Source organism: Mus caroli, chromosome 1 (genome assembly GCF_900094665.2).
Source record: "Mus caroli chromosome 1, CAROLI_EIJ_v1.1, whole genome shotgun sequence".
Lineage (NCBI taxonomy): Eukaryota > Metazoa > Chordata > Mammalia > Rodentia > Muridae > Mus > Mus caroli.
The window spans coordinates 47,388,595-47,408,744 of record NC_034570.1 but is presented as its reverse complement, the minus strand read 5'-3'; the positions used below and the strand labels follow the sequence as shown (position 1 = coordinate 47,408,744).

The 20,150-nt window shown below is 40.0% G+C and overlaps 1 protein-coding gene across 1 annotated transcript in view; it reads left to right on the top strand.

Moving 5' to 3' along the window:
- Positions 1–8,323: 8,323 nt before the first annotated feature.
- Positions 8,324–20,150, top strand: part of LOC110295239 (dynein heavy chain 7, axonemal-like) — a 25,836-nt gene continuing 14,009 nt past the window's right edge. The window contains exons 1-3 of the mRNA XM_021163729.1: positions 8,324–8,350; positions 16,748–16,941; positions 18,702–18,900. Of these exons, the coding sequence (XP_021019388.1) occupies positions 8,324–8,350; positions 16,748–16,941; positions 18,702–18,900 (420 nt within the window). The remainder of the gene's footprint in view (positions 8,351–16,747; positions 16,942–18,701; positions 18,901–20,150) is intronic.

Here is a 20,150-nt window from a genome sequence, read left to right as displayed (position 1 = left end):
CTTCCCTTTTTAGGTCTTGGATGGTTTTATTCAATTCCATCACCTCTTTGGTCGTGTTTTCCTGTAATTCTTTAAGGGATTTTTGTGCTTCCTCTTTAAGATCTTCTGTTTGTTTAGTAGTGTTCTCCTGTATTTCTTTGAGTGAGTTATTAAAGTCCTTCTTGGTGTCCTCTATCATCATCATGAGATATGCTTTTAAATCCGGGTCTAGCTTTTCTTGGGGTGCCCTGGTCTGGGCGAGGTGGGAGTGTTGGGTTCTGGTGATGGTGAGTGGTCTTGGTTTCTGTTTGTAAGATTCTTACCTTTACCTTTCGCTATGTGGTAATCTCTGGAGGTAGTTGATTTAGTTGTCTCTGGTTAGAGCTTGTTCCTCAGGTGATTCTGTTAGCCTCTATCAGCAGACCTGGGAGACTAGCTCTCTCCTGAGTTTCAGTGTTCAGAGTACTCTCTGCAGGCAAGCTCTCCTCTTACAGGGAAGGTGCACAGATATCTGGCGTTCGGACCTCCCTCCTGGCCGAAGATGAAGGCCCAAAACAGGACCTGTCCCCGAAGTTGAGTTGCTTCGGCCTGTCCCAGAAGCTGCTAGCTTCTGTATTCTACACCCTCATCTGTGCAGAATACTCTCGGCGGAGTCCTGGAACCAAGATGTCTGCCGCTGATGCTCAGTCAAAGCACTCCCAGGCCGGGCAGACACCTATCCTCTGGCCGGGAAAGTGCCTCTCTCTTATTCTTATACGATTAATTTTTAACAGTGAGAACAAGGCCTAAATTTATTTATTCATCTATGTATACTTAAAATCTTCCTTCTATGGAGATTAATATTAATATATTAAATTAATATATATCCCCTTTCTCTTTATATAACTTGAATTTACATCCTTTACTATGTATTTAAATTCAATTAAATTTGTTTCTATATCTCTGTATGAGCCTATTACCAGACATAACTTTCTATCCTTAGAACAATATAGCTTTCTCTAATTCCTATCATATTTAGGCCTATTCTCTTCAACCTTTCTTATCTCAGTAGGAGCTCTCAGCATCTGTGTCTAAGCTCTTCACAGTAGCCCAGAACAAAATAGAGCATCTGGCCGAATGCTTAGCCCATTGCCTACATACTTTTGTTGACCTGGGTGTGTCCTAGTCTCAAGCTACAAACTCCAGAATTATGTGCCAATTTAGCATGCATGCCTTTTGTCCTAGCACCAAACCTATGTGACTTGGGGAGGAATCATGTGGTTCTGGCAATACCCAATTCTCCTCACCTCCTAATCTAGCATCATGGCATATTTGAGAATCGCTAATTAATTTTTAATAATGAGTTCAAGTCCCACTTTGGTCCTCATATGTTGCTGTAGTTGGTTAATCTGCCTTAATCTCTCCGATGGTGGTGGTGGTAGTGGCAGCAGTGGCAGCTTTGGCAGCATGAGTTCCTTACCAAAAGACACTGAGCCACCAACCAGGCATCATACACCAGCTGATATGAGTCCCCCAACACATACACAGCAGAGGACTACTGGGTCCAGACTCAGTGAGAGAAGATGAACCTCACCCCTAAGAGACTTGAGGCTCCAGAGAGTGGGGAGGTATGGTGGAATAGGAGTGGGGACATCCTCTTTGAGACAGGGTGTAGGGGTGGGGTGAGAGGAAGAGTAGGTATGGGATGATGAACAGTCAGAGGGACTGGGAGGAGGATAAAGACTGAACTATAAAGAATTTAAAAAGAAAGGACACACACACAGACACACACAGACACATACACACACACACACACACACACACACACACACTCAACCGTATACTTAATATGTTTTAAATATGTACAGTGGATGAGCCACTCTCAAACTTCCACATTCCTAACGCCTCCTCTCCAATATTTCTGAACTACTACTGAAATCTATATTCCATCTTTGTCATTCTAGACCCAAAGTGGGCGAGAAGACCCTGGGGTCCACTCTTTCCTGGCTCTTGCATGATTGTATTCTCTCTCTCTCTCTCTCTCTCTCTCTCTCTCTCTCTCTCTCTCTCTTCTGTAGCTTTCAAGCCTGATCCTTTTGCTTCCCTGGCATGGTGGTACTAAATCTTATTTCTTTGGGTTGCCTTCCCTGGAATATCTTAAGTCCTACCTCTCTCCTTGCCCTGTCCACAACTTTATTTACTAATTAGAACCAACTGGGAACAGAGACCCACAATGTCTTACATGTGGGATTCTCATGCAATTTGGGAACCAGTAATATAAACATTAAACCAAATCCACAACAGGAATGATTTTTTAGGCACCAGAGATGTAATGAAATAGCATAACTTAATGTTTTAAATTCTCTGCTTAAGATGCTTTCAAGGACAAAGAACATCTGTAATTGCTTTTCTTAGAGATGAGGCTTGACATATCCCAAAAAATAGAGTCAAGTCCAATGACTTGCTGACTTCGATTATAGTTATATTGTCTTGCTGGACTTGTTCTGGGAAATGCAGTTATTCATTGAGAAAAAGGGAGGGTGGTGAGAGATGAAAGTGGGGGATATTTGAGTGTGTTTGACTGACTTACAGTACTCAGCACCTCAAATTCTGCTGACTCTTTCTAGAAGTCTTGGCAGAACCATGTTGAAAATATGGGTAACAATGTATTGCAATAATGCTTGTCTGGGGAGTAAAGACCCTCTTAGATATGGTCAAATGTGTTGATATGAATGCAGTTATCAGAGACTCCAAGAGGTATGTGTGGTTCTGTTAACCAAACAAACACTATGTCTTATTTCAGTGAGATGAAACCAAAGTAAAGTCTTTGATATGACCTAAGGGAAGTTAGATCCCAATTTATGGACATTTAAGTAAAATATGCTGGTACCTTTCAGAAGTAGACATTTAAGTGTAGCCTTCCAGAAGAGTAGGAAGGGGACCTTCCCAATACACCCATTTGAGCTAATTAGTGATTTACTTTAAAGCCTTATTTAGAAAACAGATGGTCCAAAAGCATGAGAGTGTGTTCTTGCATTGATCATTATAACAGGACTTTCTTGGACCTACCAGTTATATAATTAATGACTCAGAGGCTTTTAATACTTTAAAGCTTAGGCCTTTCAGCTAGGGAGGTTTCCCAGCTACTCTACCTACCAATCTTGGCACTGTGTCCTGCCACATGACCAGATGTCCCTCTCGGCTCTTCTCTGGTCCATCTATTCTGTCTGCTAGCTGAACCTCGCACCTCTCAGTTCTTCTCCCAGAGTCCCTATCTCTGCCTAGACATTCCACCTTCCACTTCCTGCCCACCTATTGATCTTCAACTCGTTATTAAAGCCGATGAGATACAATTCTAGATTGCCTTAAGTAGGTGAGGAAGGAACAAATATTTATAAAATATAAGACTGTTGATGGGCCATAGCAATAACATTAACAAGATCTGGCCAGTATTTAGCTTTTTGCTGGTACAAAATTAACAATTAAATATACAGAGACACCTCCACACAGTGTATCCCAAAATATCATGGTCAGTAGCATACTTGTTTAGAAGAACAAAGATTGAAAGGATTTATATCAAGGAACTTTGATGAAGAGGTATCTAAGGGGTCATGGACCAGACTATGTTTTGAGCATACTTACATTCTAAATGAATGCTTAGTAGAAGGCACAACTACAAAAGGATGTACGTAATTATCCAGTTGACCAGTTGAAGTGTTTTCAATTATCTAGTTGACCAGTTGACATATTTTCTGAATGCTAGCTAGCATCATCCAGTTTGTGCACAGTGAGGTATGAAATAAAGCCTGGAGAACCTTTGAAGGTCAAGGGAACTCATAATCAAGGCAGGATAAGCAAAATCTAAAACTCTTCTCATGGAGCATATATGTGGTTAATCCAGACAAAGAGAAAAGAAATCTCAGTGGCAGCATAAGGACTGTGTAAAGGCTTACCACTATGGAGCCTACTAGCCAGCATGACTACCCCAGCTTCCAATAGGAGATGTTAGCATAATGATTCAGAGAGACCACCCCACCTTTAGGAGCCATGCAGCCCTGAAGAAGGAGGTGAACACGCTGGCTTTTTTCAGCATGGAGAACAGTGATTGTCTGCAGCAGATAGATCTTTCCTTTTTTGCATGCCAAGTGTACTGGCTAGTTTTGTGTCAACTTGACACAGCTGGAGTTATCACAGAGAATGGAGCTTCAGTTGAGGAGATGCCTCCATGAGATCCAGCTGTAAGGCATTTTCTCAATTAGTAATCAAGGGGGAAAGGCCCCTTGTGGGTGGGACCATCTCTGGGCTGGTAGTCTTGGGTTCTATAAGAGAGCAGGCTGAGCAAGCCAGGGGAATCAAGCCAGTAAAGAATATCCCTCCATGGCCTCTGCATCAGCTCCTGACCTGTTTGAGTTCCAGTCCTGACTTCCTTTGGTGATGAACAGCAGTATGGAAGTGAAAGCCGAATAAACCCTTTCCTCCCAACTTGCTTCTTGGTAATGATGTTTGTGCAGGAATAGAAACCCTGACTAAGACACCAAGCATCTTGGAGAACTGTCACTCATTGACTTCCTGCCTGACATTTCTTTTTGTTCCTTCCACACAACATTGCTTCTCCCAAGGAACACACATTACAAGGGAAATGAGGCAATTGACTGACACTCATGAGATTTATAGATCCTACTATGAGCATTGACCTCATAAAAAGCAGAATGGCTCATAGAAATAGAAACACTCATTTATTTGCTGTGCTGAGGGAAGATGACAGTCTGTATGTATGGATGTGTTTTGAGGAATATGGTTCTTATTAATGTCAAATATATGTTTGATGACACAGAGAGTGTGAGTCTGGGGGTTGAGGCACTAAAACAGGGTTACCACATTTACCAATTCATTCAATAAGATACTCAGAACAAGTCAGTTTCTAAACCTTTGGCCTGTGTTGTTGAAATCTAGTACTGTCTTACTAGATTAACTATCTTCAGTGTCTGGGAGAAACACAGTCTGTCTAGAGACATGTCAGGGGTTCTTGCACTGAATTGGAAATCTAGATAGGCTGTGCCATCCCTTTGGTAAGGTCAGAGAACCCCTACTTTGCCTATTCTCTTCCAGCTTCATCGGCTACCCCCCTCCTTTTTCCTCTCCTCCCCTCCCCTTCCTTTCCCTTTCTTTCCCTGGCTTCTTCTTCCCGCCTCTTCACCCTTCCTCTGCCCTCCTTTCCCTCCACTTTTCTCTTGTGCCTCTATTCTTCCTCTGTTCTCTTCTTCCTTCCTCCTCCCCTTTCCTCCTATGCCTCTCTTTTCTTCATCTCTCTCCTCTCCCTCTTCCCCTTCCTGTTTCTATACCTCCTAGAATTCTTCCTTTGAGCTGTTAAGTTGGCAAAACTCTTTTCCTGAAACAATTTTTTGTAAATATCTCCAGCAAAACGTCTTGCATCCTTGGAGTCAGCTCACCTGTCACCTTCCTGAAGAGGGATATGAAGCACTTTATTTTAAATGGAATTGCCTTTTGGTTTTGATACCTCATGTTGCTTTTCTTCTTTTGTGGTGTCTGTCTTCTAACTTGCTTCATGCATACCTCAGATATATCTCAGATTCTGTTCTAGACTACTGCACACAAAAATTATGATATGTCAGGTTACAAATAACAGAAGTTGTATTAGTATATATTAATTATATATAATGAATTTCATTATAAGATCATAATACGTCTGTTTAATGTGCTTTGGTTGTATTTTTCATTAAACTCTCATGCCCTTCCCATTTCTGTTGAAGCATTTTTGACTTCTCAACAAGTCCCACTTATATTTTCATGTTTTTGAGGGGATGTTTTTAGCTTCCCAGTATAGGAAAGTCATGTGCCCGTCTGTCTATTGGTGAGGCAGAACAGTCTGAAGAACATAAGAGCAATGTTTGTCTTAGGGACATTACTAGGCACAATGGAATTTTATTCAAGTATGAAGAAAAATTAAATCATGACATTTTTCAGGAAAAAGTTGGGATAGAACCTGGAGATCATTGTGTTAAGCAAAATAAGCCATGTTCAGAAAGACAGTTACTTGTGCTTTGTCCTGTATGTGAAATGTGTATTTTGTGTGTGTGTACATGTGAGTGTGTATGTGTGTGTGCATGCAGAGATTATGAGAGGAGAAGATAGGATAATAAAATCTTTATGGCATGGGAGCAGAAGGGAGGACTATCTGAGGAAGAAAGGGACCAGGAAGAAGTGGTAGGAGGCATGGAAGAGGGTGGGGAATTAGAAAAAGAACAATGATTTATATGTATGAAAATATCACAATGAAACCTATTACTTTGTAAACTAACTTTAAAAGTTAATTTAAAGAGGATTACAAATTTAAAAAGAATGTGTTGCAATTCATGAAAAAGAAGAAGTTAAAAAAATGGTATCAGGACAGAAATGTGTTAAAAACAAAAACAAATGAAACAAAAAATAATATTCTTTTGCTGCCAAGCATGATAAAGAACTTCCTGGTCTCTCTTTTTTTGCTGGTGAAGGCTCTCCACATTGATGGTACCTGCTGGCCAGTGGCTTGGTGGCTGGTGAAGGCTGTGGTCCTTGAGAAAATTCTTTACAATGCAGCAGCAATGAAGGAGCTATTCACAAGAGATCCCTCTTCAGCATGTAGTACTGCTTGGCTTGGTGGCATGGAAGTTTGCTTTTTACCCACAGAAGAGTTTTTTAAATTGGAGTTAGTTATGTCAAATGTGCCACCACTTCTCCTGCGAATCTTATGTAACAGTGGAAACACTCTGTCTTTGGATAGTGGTTACAGCATCTTCACAGGGAGCAGGTTACCCCTCAGGAAGCTTGTTGTTGCTAAACCTAATTTGTTAAAGCATCTGATGTCAAGCCATTGGTACCATCCTGCGACAGCTTGAGGTTCTAAGTCTCTTACTATCCCTCCTGCATCTTCTACTACCCCATTCAAGTTTGCAAATCATTCAAAGTCATCCACCCGGGTTATAAACATTTCTCTGAAGCACTTGATAATGTTCATGTTTTGATCTCTTCTTGTGAGTCACAAATGTCTTTTAATGACACCTAGAATGGAAATTCCTTCCCAGGTTTCTGGTTTATTTGGCTCTGAGTTATCAGAGGAATCACCATCACCATCTCTGGTAGCTTTGTGTGCATGTTTATTTTTTTTAAATTGTTGTGTATGTTCACATGTACACGAGTGCACATGTGTGCATGTGGATATGGAGGCCAAAGGTCAACTTTTCATGTCATTCTTTAAATATTTTAGTTTTTATGACACCATCTTCTGTTGTAACCAAATACAGTGGGTTTGAATCTTGGTCCATGAGGAGCTAAAATAAACACAGGAAAGACATGAGATAATAAAGATTTATTACCTACAGCAGGTAAGGTGAATCATTTCCAATGTTGGGCTTTTCCCAATCAAACAAACATGGGGATTTTAATCAGGGAACTACATGTATTCATAGAGTCTTGGGCTGATTTCTTCCGAGGCATGCTCATTTTAAGGGTGCATTCCTGAGCATGCTGATCACAATGTAAAGTTACAGCTAAAAACAAAGGAAATGATGTTTTGAAGGTGGAATTAGTATAAGAATCTGTCCCTGCAGTTCCCTACTTTGCTTAGTCATTAATGCTAGCTAGCCAGTGAATCCCAGGGATCCTCTTGTCTTTGCCACCCCAGGATTGGAATAAAAGTGCGTGTCACTCATTACTGTCATTGTTACATCGGTTTTAGAGACAGAACTCAGGGCTCCATGCTTACACATTGAGTAGCTAGAAGCTTTACAGAATGTATTGAAATAGTGATTTACCTGTCAAAATTGTACTTGGGATGCAGTATGCATGCTATGCTAGGAGGCAGGAACACATTAATTTTATTGTACATTTCTTGAATGAACAGATGTATTGTCAAGGAAAATAAGATTTTGAAAGGAATCTTTTGTTTCGTTCTTTCAATCTGTTATTCTTATAAGTGGGCTTAAGTATTAAGTAATCCATGCTGTAAGAGTGCCATCACTGAGACATTGTCGTCCCATCCAGAGAGCACAGGCTAAAAAGTTTTAAAAGAAACCTCAGGGTCCTAAGGTTTTCTGGAACAGTAAATTGTAGAGGAATTTTAATCCTGCAGCATGGCTGCTCTGGCAAGGAATCAGATCCAAAGACCTTCTAGGTCTATGTGATTTGACTGGAATGCAAACTCACCATACACCAATAAACACTTTGGCTGGAAAACAATCATGCCCTTAGCACATACCTTTAATCCCAGACAATGAAAGAAGGTTAGTTTATAGAAGGAAGCACCCATGTTCCAAAGTGATGTCTAGTTGAGGGGCAGACAAAATGGTGTGTTAGAGAAGGATAGGATATGCCCAATTCTCACATGGCAGCACAGGTAAGAGAGAGAGAGAGAGAGAGAGAGAGAGAGAGAGAGAGAGAGAGAGAGAGAGAGAGAGAGAGAGAGAGAGAGAGAGAGAGGAGAAAGAGGACACAGAGAGAAAACAGGAGGGATCAGGAGGAGTTTTATTGGCACAGTTTTACAAGCCAGACACAGGGGAAGCCAGAGAATGTGTAGCCAGAAGATTCAAACTGATTATAAGAGTTGGTTTGATGTTAAGCAGAGCAATTCCATCAGAAACAGAGAAAAGCCAGTTTGAATCAGTCAGCTTGGAGAGGATTTTGTACCTCTCCAAGAACTGCTGAGTCAAACCAGGCAGACAGAGTTCAGAAAGAGCTAGTAAGGGTGAGGTTATTCAGCAGCCAGCCTCTGAGACAACTACATCTGATGAATAAAAGTTACTTTTACAGTAAATAAGTACTAGTTTCAACTTAGAGTCAGTCTCTGACAGAGGAAGTCAGCCTGCTTTTTGTTGGTTAATCTTGGCACCGGGTTTTTCTTTATAGCTGTGAAAGTCTTAGAAGACAAAAGACTATTTTTCTTATATTCAAAATTTGGCCTTTCAGTGTGACCACCTTCACCAGTTCCTTTACTACAGCTTCTGGGTAGCTGTAACTTCTTCATAGCAGTGACTATTCCAATGTGTGCTTCAGGTCCCAGTTTCTTTCCTTAAACATTGTAGCTCAACCTCTACAAGCTTATTTTTTTTTCCTGCAGCTTCTTCAGTGCTCCCGTTTTAAAAGAAGTCTGTGGTCATAGATATCTTTCTTTCCAGACCATTGGAACATTCTCCATTTGAGTATAAAGCTGTTATATTCCTGTTCATGTGTCCACTGTGGTGGTATTTTTAATTTCCCTCCAGAACTTGTATTCACAGCATTATTAACTGTTTGTCACAGTGATCTTAGCTCTGAGCCTGTCCTGGCCTTCAGCAGACCTTCCTTGCATCCCTGTTTTTTCATTCAAAGTGGGAGACATTGACTTAATTTCTCTTAAACAGTTGGACACCATTGTAAGGTTATTAATTGGCCTTGTTTCAACACTGCTGTGTGTGAGGGGCAGGGGAGCCAGATTGATGAAGTTGCTGTTTTATGTGGTGTGAGTCTTGCTGCTTACCACGTCAGAATAGTAACACCAGAGATCACTGATCTCAGATCTCCACAGCATGAGTAATAATAAAGGCTCGACATATTGTGAGAACTACCAAAACATGACACCGGGACCATAAGCGAGCTCATGCTACTGGGAAAAATGACAGAGATGGAGCTGCTTGGCACAGGTCACCTCAGACCATTCATTCCCAGCATCTTCCAGTGTAAGAAGGATGTGAGAGAATGTGATGACTGTGTAGTTCATCAATCATTACCTCTGTTATTATTATTATTATTTTGGTGCTCCTCACTGTTCATGGAGTCTGGGATCTTTGTTATGTTCACTACTGTTACCAAGCCTCAAGAACTGGATGACACAGAGCTGGGCCTTTGAGAGATAGCTGTTGAATAATTGGGACTGATCTGGAATTATTACTAGTTCTAAAGATTTCTGAGTTTATTCTGAAATATCTCTGAAAATTCAATTTCAGGTAAATGGTGCCTGGGATCTATAGTAATATTCTGGGTCGTAAAGATTTCCAAGTCCTTACAGAACCATTGTCTGAGTCAGGAGAGCCTTATGGGTCTGTAGTCAGCCTGCCCTACTACTCTAAGTGCTAGAGGTTTAATGAGGTCCTTACCAGTTCTCTGCTGTCTGGGGACTTAAGATGAGGAAGGTAATTCCTCCAGAAGCTTACTAAATGGTTGGAGCTTAATTCCATTACACATATACATGTTATATCTCCTGTAAATCTCCTGGCAGTGGGGATGAGAAATCTTTCTCCATTAGCCAAAATGAAAACTTCAGGCTCTGTAGGTCATTTAGTCTGGACATGTCAATCAATTTTATCAGTCCTCACTTGGGATTCCCAGAATAGTGATGGTTATGAACAACACACACACACACAAACACACACACACAAACACACACACACTATAAAATCATTTCCTTAATCAAAAATTATAATATACATAAAGGATCCCAGGAAACCACACTAAATTCTAAATTTCTAGTAGCATCTATTAAAGCACCTTGCAATCATATCTAAGCTAATCATTGGCAGCCAGGCAGAGATTAGAGGGTCCAGGATTCTTTCATTTCTGTCTTTACACCAACTTTGAGAAAGAGCTGTGTTCCCCATTTTAAAGAATAGAGATTAAACACATGATATATGATAGACGGGTACAGGGAGTAGAGGGCAGAATAGATGTCAGCATGTCTAACCAGTGACCTTTGCTTTGTCCAAGCCTGAGTCTGTCTCAGTGTGAGTTGTCTTCCAGGCATGTTAGGATACCTTTCTGTGGTTTTAGTCCATATGCAAATGCGTACAGACCATTTGGAAGTTTGTATTTGAATCAGAGCCATTGCACTAACCTGGCTAAGTAGAATTGACCTCAAAAACTTAAAACAGCTTTAGCATATCTAATTAAAAACATGTGATACCTTAAATACTGAACCTTTTATTTTGGATTTTTGACTTTCAAATTTAAGATGTTTAACCAGTAAAGTGTTTACAAATATTTCACAACCCACACAGCTTTTAAATATAAAGCATATCTGTTCTAAGCATTTCAGATGGGAAATGGTCAACTTATTGGCTGTACTTAAATGTTTTGTTGTTGTTGTTGTTGTTGTTGTTGTTGTTGTTTTTGGATGGGGAGCTTATTTTTTGTTAATCAGAGACTATATTTACTGGACAAAACCTAGTTATTCTAATAATTGAACATCATAACTTTCTTTTTTCAGAAACAATTCCTTTGTTTATTAGATATTTTCTTTATATTCATTTCAAATTTCAAATGCTATCCCGAAAGTTCCCTATACCCTACCCCCCCATCCCCTACCCAACCACTCCCACTTCTTGGTCCTGGCATTCCCCTATATTGGGGCATATAAAGTTTGCAATACCAATGGGCCTCTCTTTCCATTGATGGCCGACCAGGCCATCTTCTGCTACATATGCACCTAGAGACATGAGCTCTGGGGATACTGGTTAGTTCATATTGTTGTTCCACCTATGGGGTTGCAGACCCCTTCAGCTCCTTGGGTGCTTTCTCTAGCTTCTCCATTGGGGACCCTGTGTTCCATCTTATAGATGACTGTGAGCATCCACTTCTGTTTTTGCCAGGCACTGGCATATACTCATACGAGACATCTATACCAGGGTCCCTTCATCAAAATCTTTCACATAAAAGTTATGTTGGGAACACCTCAAGCCACAGTGTTCCCAACTTCCCACTGTAGCCAGGAATGTAATAGGATATTCTAGGAAGGTTATATGAAATTCAAACAAGAAGATGCCAATTTAAGAGTAAATACTGAATTTTAAGATTAACTAAAAACTTATTTTTTCAATTGTACTCAACTATGACTGAAAGTTATACCAAAATATCAGTTGAAAATTGTTTCACATGTGAATTTTATTCTAGGACTAGAGATAGGGCTGAATCATCCTTCAGCACATGCAGGGCCCTGGTTTCCATTGCCAGCTCCAGCAGAAAGAAAACACTTTCTTTGCTTTTCTCTTTTTTTAGTGGGGCTCAGAAAATTAAATCTCTCCTTTTTATTGGATATTTTATTTATTTACATTTCAATGTTATCCCTTTTCCTGGTTTCCACTCTGGAAACCCCCTATCCCATTCTCTCTCTCCCTGTTCCTCATAGATGAGGGTGTGCCCCCATTCAACTCCCCCCCCCACTTCTACCCCCTCAACCTGGCATTCCCCTACACTGAGGCATCAAGCCTTCACAGGACCAAGGGCCTCTCTCCTCTCACTGATGTCTGACAAGGCCATTCTCTGCTACATATGCAGTTGGAACTATAGGTCCCTCCATGTATACTCTTTTGTTGGTTGACATTGTTCTTCCTATGGGGCTGCAAACGCCTTCAGCTTCTTCAGTCCTATCTCTAAATCCTCCATTGTGGATCTCGTGCTCAGTCCAATAGTTGACTGTGAGCATCCCCCTCTGTATTTATCAAGATTTCACAGAGCCGTTCAGGAAAAAACTATATCAGGCTCCTGTCAGCATGAACTTCTTGGCATTTGCAAGGGTGTCTGAATTTGGTGTCTATATATAGGATGGGTGCCTAGGCGAGGCAGTCTCTGGATGGCCTTTCCTTCAGTCTCTGCTCTACAGTTTGTCTCTGTATTTCCTCCTTGAGTATTTTGTTCCTCCTTCTAAGAAGGACTGAAGCACCCACACTTTGGTCTTCCTTCTTCTTGAGCTTCATGTAGCCTGTGAATTGTACCTTGGGTATTCTGAACTTTTGGGCTAATATCCACTTACCACTGACTGCATACCATGTGGGTTCTTTTGAGACTAAATTACCTCACTCAGGATGTTATTTTCTAATTCCATCCATTTGCCTAATAATTTCATGCAGTCATTGTTTTTTTATAGCTGAGTGGTACTCCATTGTATGAATATACCACATTTTCTGTATTCATTCCAGTGTTGAAAGACATTTGGGTTCTTTCAAGCTTCTATTATAAATAAGGCTGCTATGAACTTATTGGAGCATGTGTTTTTATTACATGTTGGAGCATCTTTTGGGTATATGCCCAGGAGTAGTATTGCTGGGTTGTCAGGTAGAACTATGTCATTAAAAGTCTCCCAATCAAAAAAATCCCAGGACCAGATGGGTTTAGTACAGAGTACTATCAAACATTCAAAGAAGACCTAATCCAAACTCAAAATATTCCACAAAATAGAAACAGAATGTACTCTACCCTATGAAGCCAAAATTACTCTGATACCTAAGCCACACAAAGATCCAACAAAGAAAGAGAACTTCAGACCAATTTCTCTTATGAATTTCGATGCAAAAAATACTCAATAAAATTCTTGCAATCATCCATCATGACCAAGTAGTCTTCATCCCAGGGATGCAGGGATGGTTTAATATACAGAAATCTATCAACGTAATACACTATATAAACAAACTCAAAGACAAAGATCACATGATCATCTCATTAGATGCTAGAAAAGCATTTGACAAAATCCAACACCCCTTCATGATAAAAGTCATGGAAAGATCAGGAATTCAAGACCCATACCTAAACATAATAAAAGCAATATACAGCAAACCAGTGGCCAACATCAAACTAAATGCAGAGAAACTGGAAGCATTTCCACTAAAATCAGGGACTAGACAAGGCTGCCCACTTTCTCCCTTCCTATTCCATATAGTAGTTAAAGTCCTATCGAGAGCAATTCGACAACAAAAGGAGATCAAGGGGATACAAATTGGAAAGGAAGAAGTCAAAATATCACTATTTGCAGATGATATGATAGTATATATAAGTGAGCCTAAAAATTCCACCAGAGAACTCCTAAACCTGATAGACAGCTTCAGTGCAGTAGCTGGATATAAAATTAACTCAAACAAATCAGTGACTTTTCTCTACACAAAGGATAAACAGGATGAAAAAGAAATTAGGGAAACAACAACCTTCTCAATAGTCACAAGCAATGTAAAATACCTTGGTGTGACTCTAACTAAGGAAGCAAAAGATCTGTATGACAAGAACTTCAAGTCTCTGAAGAAAGAAATCAAAGAAGATCCCATAAGATGGAAAGATCTCCCTTGCTCATGGATTGGCAGGATCAATATAGTGAAAATGGCTATCTTGCTGAAAGCAATCTGCAGATTAAATGCAATCTCCATCAAAATTCCAACTCAATTCTTCACTGAGTCAGAAAGGGCAATTTGNAAATTCATCTGGAATAACAAAAAACCTTGGATAGCANAAANNCTTCTCAATGATAAAAGAATCTCTGGTAGAATCACCATGCCTGACCTAAAGCTGTACTACAGAGCAATTGTGATAAAAACTGCATGGTAATGGTACAGCCACAGACAGGTAGACCAATGGAATAGAATTGAAGACCCAGAAATGAACCCACACACCTATGGTCACTTGATCTTTGACAAGGGAGCTAAAACCATCCAGTGGAAAAAAAGGACAGCATTTTCAACAAATGGTGCTGGCACAACTGGCAGTTATCATGTAGAAGAATGCTAATTGATCCATTCTTATCTCCTTGTACTAAGGTCAAATCTAAGTTGATCAAGGAACTCCACCTAAAACCAGAGACACTGAAACTTATAGAGGAGAAAGTGGGGTAAAGCCTCGAAGATATGGGCAGTGGGGGAAAATTCCTGAATAGAACAGCAATGGCTTGTGCTGTAAGATCGAGAATTGACAAATAGGACCTCATAAAATTGCAAAGCTTCTGTAAGGCAAAAGACACCATCAATAAGACAAAAAGGCCACCAACAGACTGGGAAAGGATCTTTATCTATCCTAAATCAGATAAAGGACTAATAACCAATATATATGAAGAACTCTAGAAGCTAGATTCCAGAAATTCAAATAACCCCATTAAAAATGGGGTACAGAGCTAAAGAAAGAATTCTCAACTGAGGAATACCAAATGGCCGAGAAACACCTAAAAAATGTTCAACATCCATAATCATCAGGAAATGCAAATCAAAACAACCCTGAGATTCCAACTCATACCAGTCAGAATGGCTAAGATCAAAAATTCAGGTGACAGTAGATGCTGGTGTGGATGCGGGGAAAGAGGAACACTCCTCCATTGTTGGTGGGATTGCAAGCTGGTACAACAACTCTGGAATTCAGTCTAGAGGTTCCTCAGAAAATTGGACATAATACTACCGGAAGATCCAGCAATACCTCTCCTTGGCATATACCTAGAAGATGTTCCAACTTGTAATAAGGACACATGCTCCACTATTTTCATAGCAGCCTTATTTATAATTGCCGGAAGCTGGAACCAACCCAGATTTCCCCCAACATAGGAATAGTTACAGATAATGTGTACACACAATAGTTACAGATAATGTTTACACAATGGAGTACTACTCATCAGTCAATATCAATGAATTTATGGAATTCTTAGGCAAATGGATGAATCTGGAAGATTTCCTCCTGAGTGAGGTAACCCAATCACAAAAGAACACACAGGATATGCACTCACTGATAAGTGGATATTAACCCATAAACTTAGACTACCCAAGATACAATTTGCAAAACACATGAAAATCAAGAAGAAGGAAGACCAAAATATGGATACTTCCTTCCTTCCTAGAATGGGGATCAAAATACACATGGAAGGAGTTATGGAGACAACGTTTGTTGCTGAGACAGAAGAAAGGACCATCCAGAGACTGCTCCACCTGGGAATCCATCCCCTATACAACCAACAAACCCAGACAGTATTTCATATGCCAGCAAGATTTTGCTGATAGGACCTGATATAGCTATCTCTTGTGAGGCTATGCCAGTGCCTGGAAAATGCAGAAATGGATGCTCACAGTCATCTATTGGATGTAACACAGGGCCCCTAAAGAAAGAGCTAGAGAAAGTACCCAAGGAGCTAAAGGGGTCAGCAACCCTATAGGAATATCACCAATATGAACTCAGTACCCCCTGAGCTCGTGTCTCTAATTGCATATATAGCAGAGGATGACCTAATCGGCCATCAATGGGAGGAGTGACCCTTGGTCTTGGGAAAATCATATGCCCCAGTCCAGGGGAATGCCAGGGCCATGAAGCGGGAGTGGGTGGGTTGGGGAGGAGGGGGGTCGGGGTATAGGGGACTTTTGGGATAGCATTTGAAATGTAAATGAAGAAAATATCTAATAAAAAATGAAAAAAAAAAAACCCTGCTTTCTGCTGTGTAGTGAAGCATGCCCATAATCCCAGCAATAGGGAAGAAGAAGGAGGAGGACTGCTTTTAATGTAGAAACCAACTTGGTCTACATAGTGAGTCCCAGACCAACATAGAGAAACCCTTTCTACAAAACCCATCAAAACCAAATAAAATCATAAAGATCTAATATAATGAACCTGTTCACCACAATACCTGTTTCTTTCTAAATATTGAATGTCCTTCAAAAATATAAATAAAAATTAATAACTACTATTTTGAATTGCGTGCTGAACTGGGTAGTTTTTTCTCAACTTTATACAAACTAAAGGCTCCTGGGAAGAGGGAACCTCCACTGAGCAATTGCCTTTCTCAGACTGGCCTATGTGCATGATTGTGGGGTATTTTCTTGAATAATGACTGATATGGAAGGGTCCAGCACACTCTCCAGCCCATGTTCAGGTTTCAGCTTGGGCTGCTTCCTTGGTTTCCTCAGTGATGGGCTGTGACCTGGAGATGTTAGATGGACAACACCCTTTCTTCCATGAATTGCTTTTGGTCATAGTGTTTATCCCAGGGACAGAAATCAAACTGAGACAAGTGCTGTTTGCTTACTATTTTTAGAATAAGCAAGTCCTGGCAGTTGTGACTATCGAGCGAATGCTGGAGAGGCTGAAAAAGTCCAATGAACTCTTGGAGCTCATTCTTAAAGGGCTGAATGAGTACTTGGAAAAGAAGCGCCTCTTCTTCCCCAGGTTCTTTTTCCTGTCGAATGATGAGCTCCTCGAGATCCTGTCTGAGACTAAGGATCCCACCCGGTAAGTGCGTCCATCCCCAGATGCTCAACTACACTCATCTGGTCAAATTTAATATTTTGGAATAAGATAGAACATAAATAGTGATGGGCAGTTAGCTACATTTATATGAACAAGAATATTCTAAGATTATTTGCAATTATAGGTTATCAGTTATTAAAAATATACATTATGTTTCTGCATAATTATTTCTGAAGGGCATGGACCTTGGAGTGGAACTTTTATTTTACTGCATATTTTTTTTAAGATTTTGAGATCCACCTCTCCTCTTCACCATATTGATCTTTTCATCCATATTCAAAGTACATCAATAAAAGCCAGACATTGTGGTTCTTTATGGCTTCTATGGTCTCAGCGGTGGGCCATTCTCAAATATGTCACAAATAGGGATGAGGTTGACAGCTAGCCTGTTTAGGTGGATGTTGTTTACTTCTTATTTTTGTAACAAGCGCATGCTGACAGTTGTAGCTTTTGAGAGGAAGCTAGAGAGCCTGAAGCTTGGCTTTAGTGGCCTTTTCACTCTGCTTTGCCCCACCCACTTCCTTGAAGCTCTCCTGTAACAGGGGCAGCCATCTCCTTCATGGTCCATGGGTCTCTGCTCAGTGCTTCTCAGCCTGTGGGTCAGGACTCTTTTGGGATATTTATATTTTAAAAGTTTTATATTTTTATCACTTAAGTACTTTACAAATTATTTTGCAACATATTGCATATTAATATAATAAAATAATTAGATATTTAGATTATGATTCATAGTGGTAGCAAAGTAAGAATTATGAAGTAACAAAGGAAATAATGTTATGGTTGGGGTCACCACAGCACCAGGAACTGTATTAAAGGGTAGCAGTATTAGGAAGCTTAAGAACCACTGGCTTTAGCACATCCCTTCAGCATCCATTAACCTGTTCATCTGTATCCTGGAGGTCCTGGAGGCGACATCTGCCACTAAGGGAGACCACTCACATCCACTCAACTGAAAATGGTATACTTCTGACAGTCAGCTTGCTCTGGCCACTTCTCCCTGAGGCTTGTCTTTGTCTTGTTTTCCTTCTTCATATTTGCTGTCACAGGCATGGGCTCTAATATGTGTGCTGACTGCTTCTCCTCCTCCTTAGCAGAACAAGCTCCCACAGTAGCAAAGGATTTCACTAGGTTTTGTTGTTGTTTTTAAATTGCACTTTCCTCAATCCTCAGGTAGAAATCTGACCTAAAACAGGCAGTGTATAAATATTTTATTGAACAATTTAGTTTATTGTATAGCTTGTACACACACAGGAAAAGCCACAGATTCCAGACAGATAAGTTCAGGCTCATATTTCCATGTGTTTTATTCACTACTTCTCTTTGCTCATTTAAAGATGGATAAAGCTGAAAATGTGCCCAAGTGAGGTGTTAGTCACAGTTTGTGTTACACTGGCCAGAAAGATGGTGGGTATGCTAGACCTGTTGACTTACCAAGCTGTAAAGTACTTAGATACTAAAGCCAAGCCCGTGAGTTTCAACACTGTTGAAGATCCCACTTGAAATGGCTATGTGCATTGGAAGACTGGCTCACAGTGCTGGAAGACCTTCTAGAGTGCTGTACCTAAAACTGCTTGGTTCACTGTGCTCCTATTTAGCATCTCTCAGTTCATTGAATTGACAACAAAGATATGCCTACTGCTTTGTACCCATTTAAATGTTAAAGGAAGATTAGTATACAAAGAACCCTGATATGTGAGGAACTGTATTACTTTGATCAATTGTTTAATTTTTTTTTCCAACAGAGTGCAGCCTCACCTCAAGAAATGCTTTGAAGGAATTGCAAAGGTCGAATTTACAGAAACTTTGGATATTACACATATGAAGAGTAGTGAGGGAGAAGTTGTGGCTCTTGTAGATACCATTTCAACAGCCAAAGCCAGGGGCCAGGTGGAGAAGTGGTTGGTTGAGTTAGAGAGGACTATGATTAAGTCCATTCACAAGGTAATTGGATATATTTATTATTTTTAGGAAAAATGATGAATTATTAATGTTCCTATAAATATGTCATTAATAAGTAGACTAATGATTCGGTAGTAATTTATAAGGCATAAATTACTATTCAAAGTCTAATTGGTAATTGATGTATTAGTTCCTTCTTGCTGTGACAAAATGTTTGACAAAGGCAGTTTAAAGGCTTTGTTTTGGGCTTGCAGTTGAAAGGGACAGTCTGCCACAACATGGGAGACAGAGAGGTGGGTGCTAGTACTCACCTTACTTTCTCATTTTTATTTATAATTTACTTATGATTACCTACTGTGTGGGACAGTGCTGCCCACATTCAGGGTAGGTCTTCCCTCCTCAGTTAGACTTGTCTGGAAACACTGACAGACATGAGCAGAGAGGATTCTAGATTGAGTCAAATTCGTTTAGTTATTAGCAACAACCATTGCAGATAACTTAGAGGAAATGAGTGGTTTAATCTGAAATGGATATTTTGCAATGACTCATTTAAGGTGGAACAAAATGGTGTCTCTGCCAGTGGCGCTCAGGCTGTAGCAGCATGTCTGCCTGATTGTGTGCAGCTGCATGCAGGTGCTTTCATCGTGACGAGACAAGCTGTTGCTTATGTAATTTTAGTCCCACCTTGGAAGCATCTTTGTGTAGTTCACATACTTGGTGCATGTGAATCTTAATGCTGTGTGTGTATGTGGAATTCCCACCAGGACACCAGAAAATCATACATACTTTCTCCAGTCTATAACCACCTCACTTTTCCCACATCTCACAAAGCACTGTTATCACAATCGTTGATAATTATTTTTTGTGTTATGCCAATAAGTAGAAAATGAGTACTTAAATTCATTTTACTATTGTATGGGCTTAGTAATCAAGTATTTTAGTATAACAATGAACACTATTAATGATCAGATAACATGCAGGGAATATAATTAGCTAATGTCAGCATTATTTTTTCATTTCCTCCTATACACTGTTGGAGAAGTTAACTCAAACCCAGGTGTTTTATATCACTATGTGGTATAATGTTATAATCCTAAACAAATCTTTTAATAAATGTATGCAAGTTTGTTGCAGGATATAGGGTCACACTGTGAACCCTGAGATTGTGTTATTTACTGGAAAAGCTGATTTTAGTTGTGTTGTAGCTCAGNCTTAGCACACACATTTAATCCAAGAGCTTCCTGCTTGAATATTGTAAACAGGATAAAGTAAAGTCAACCATAGGTCAAGAG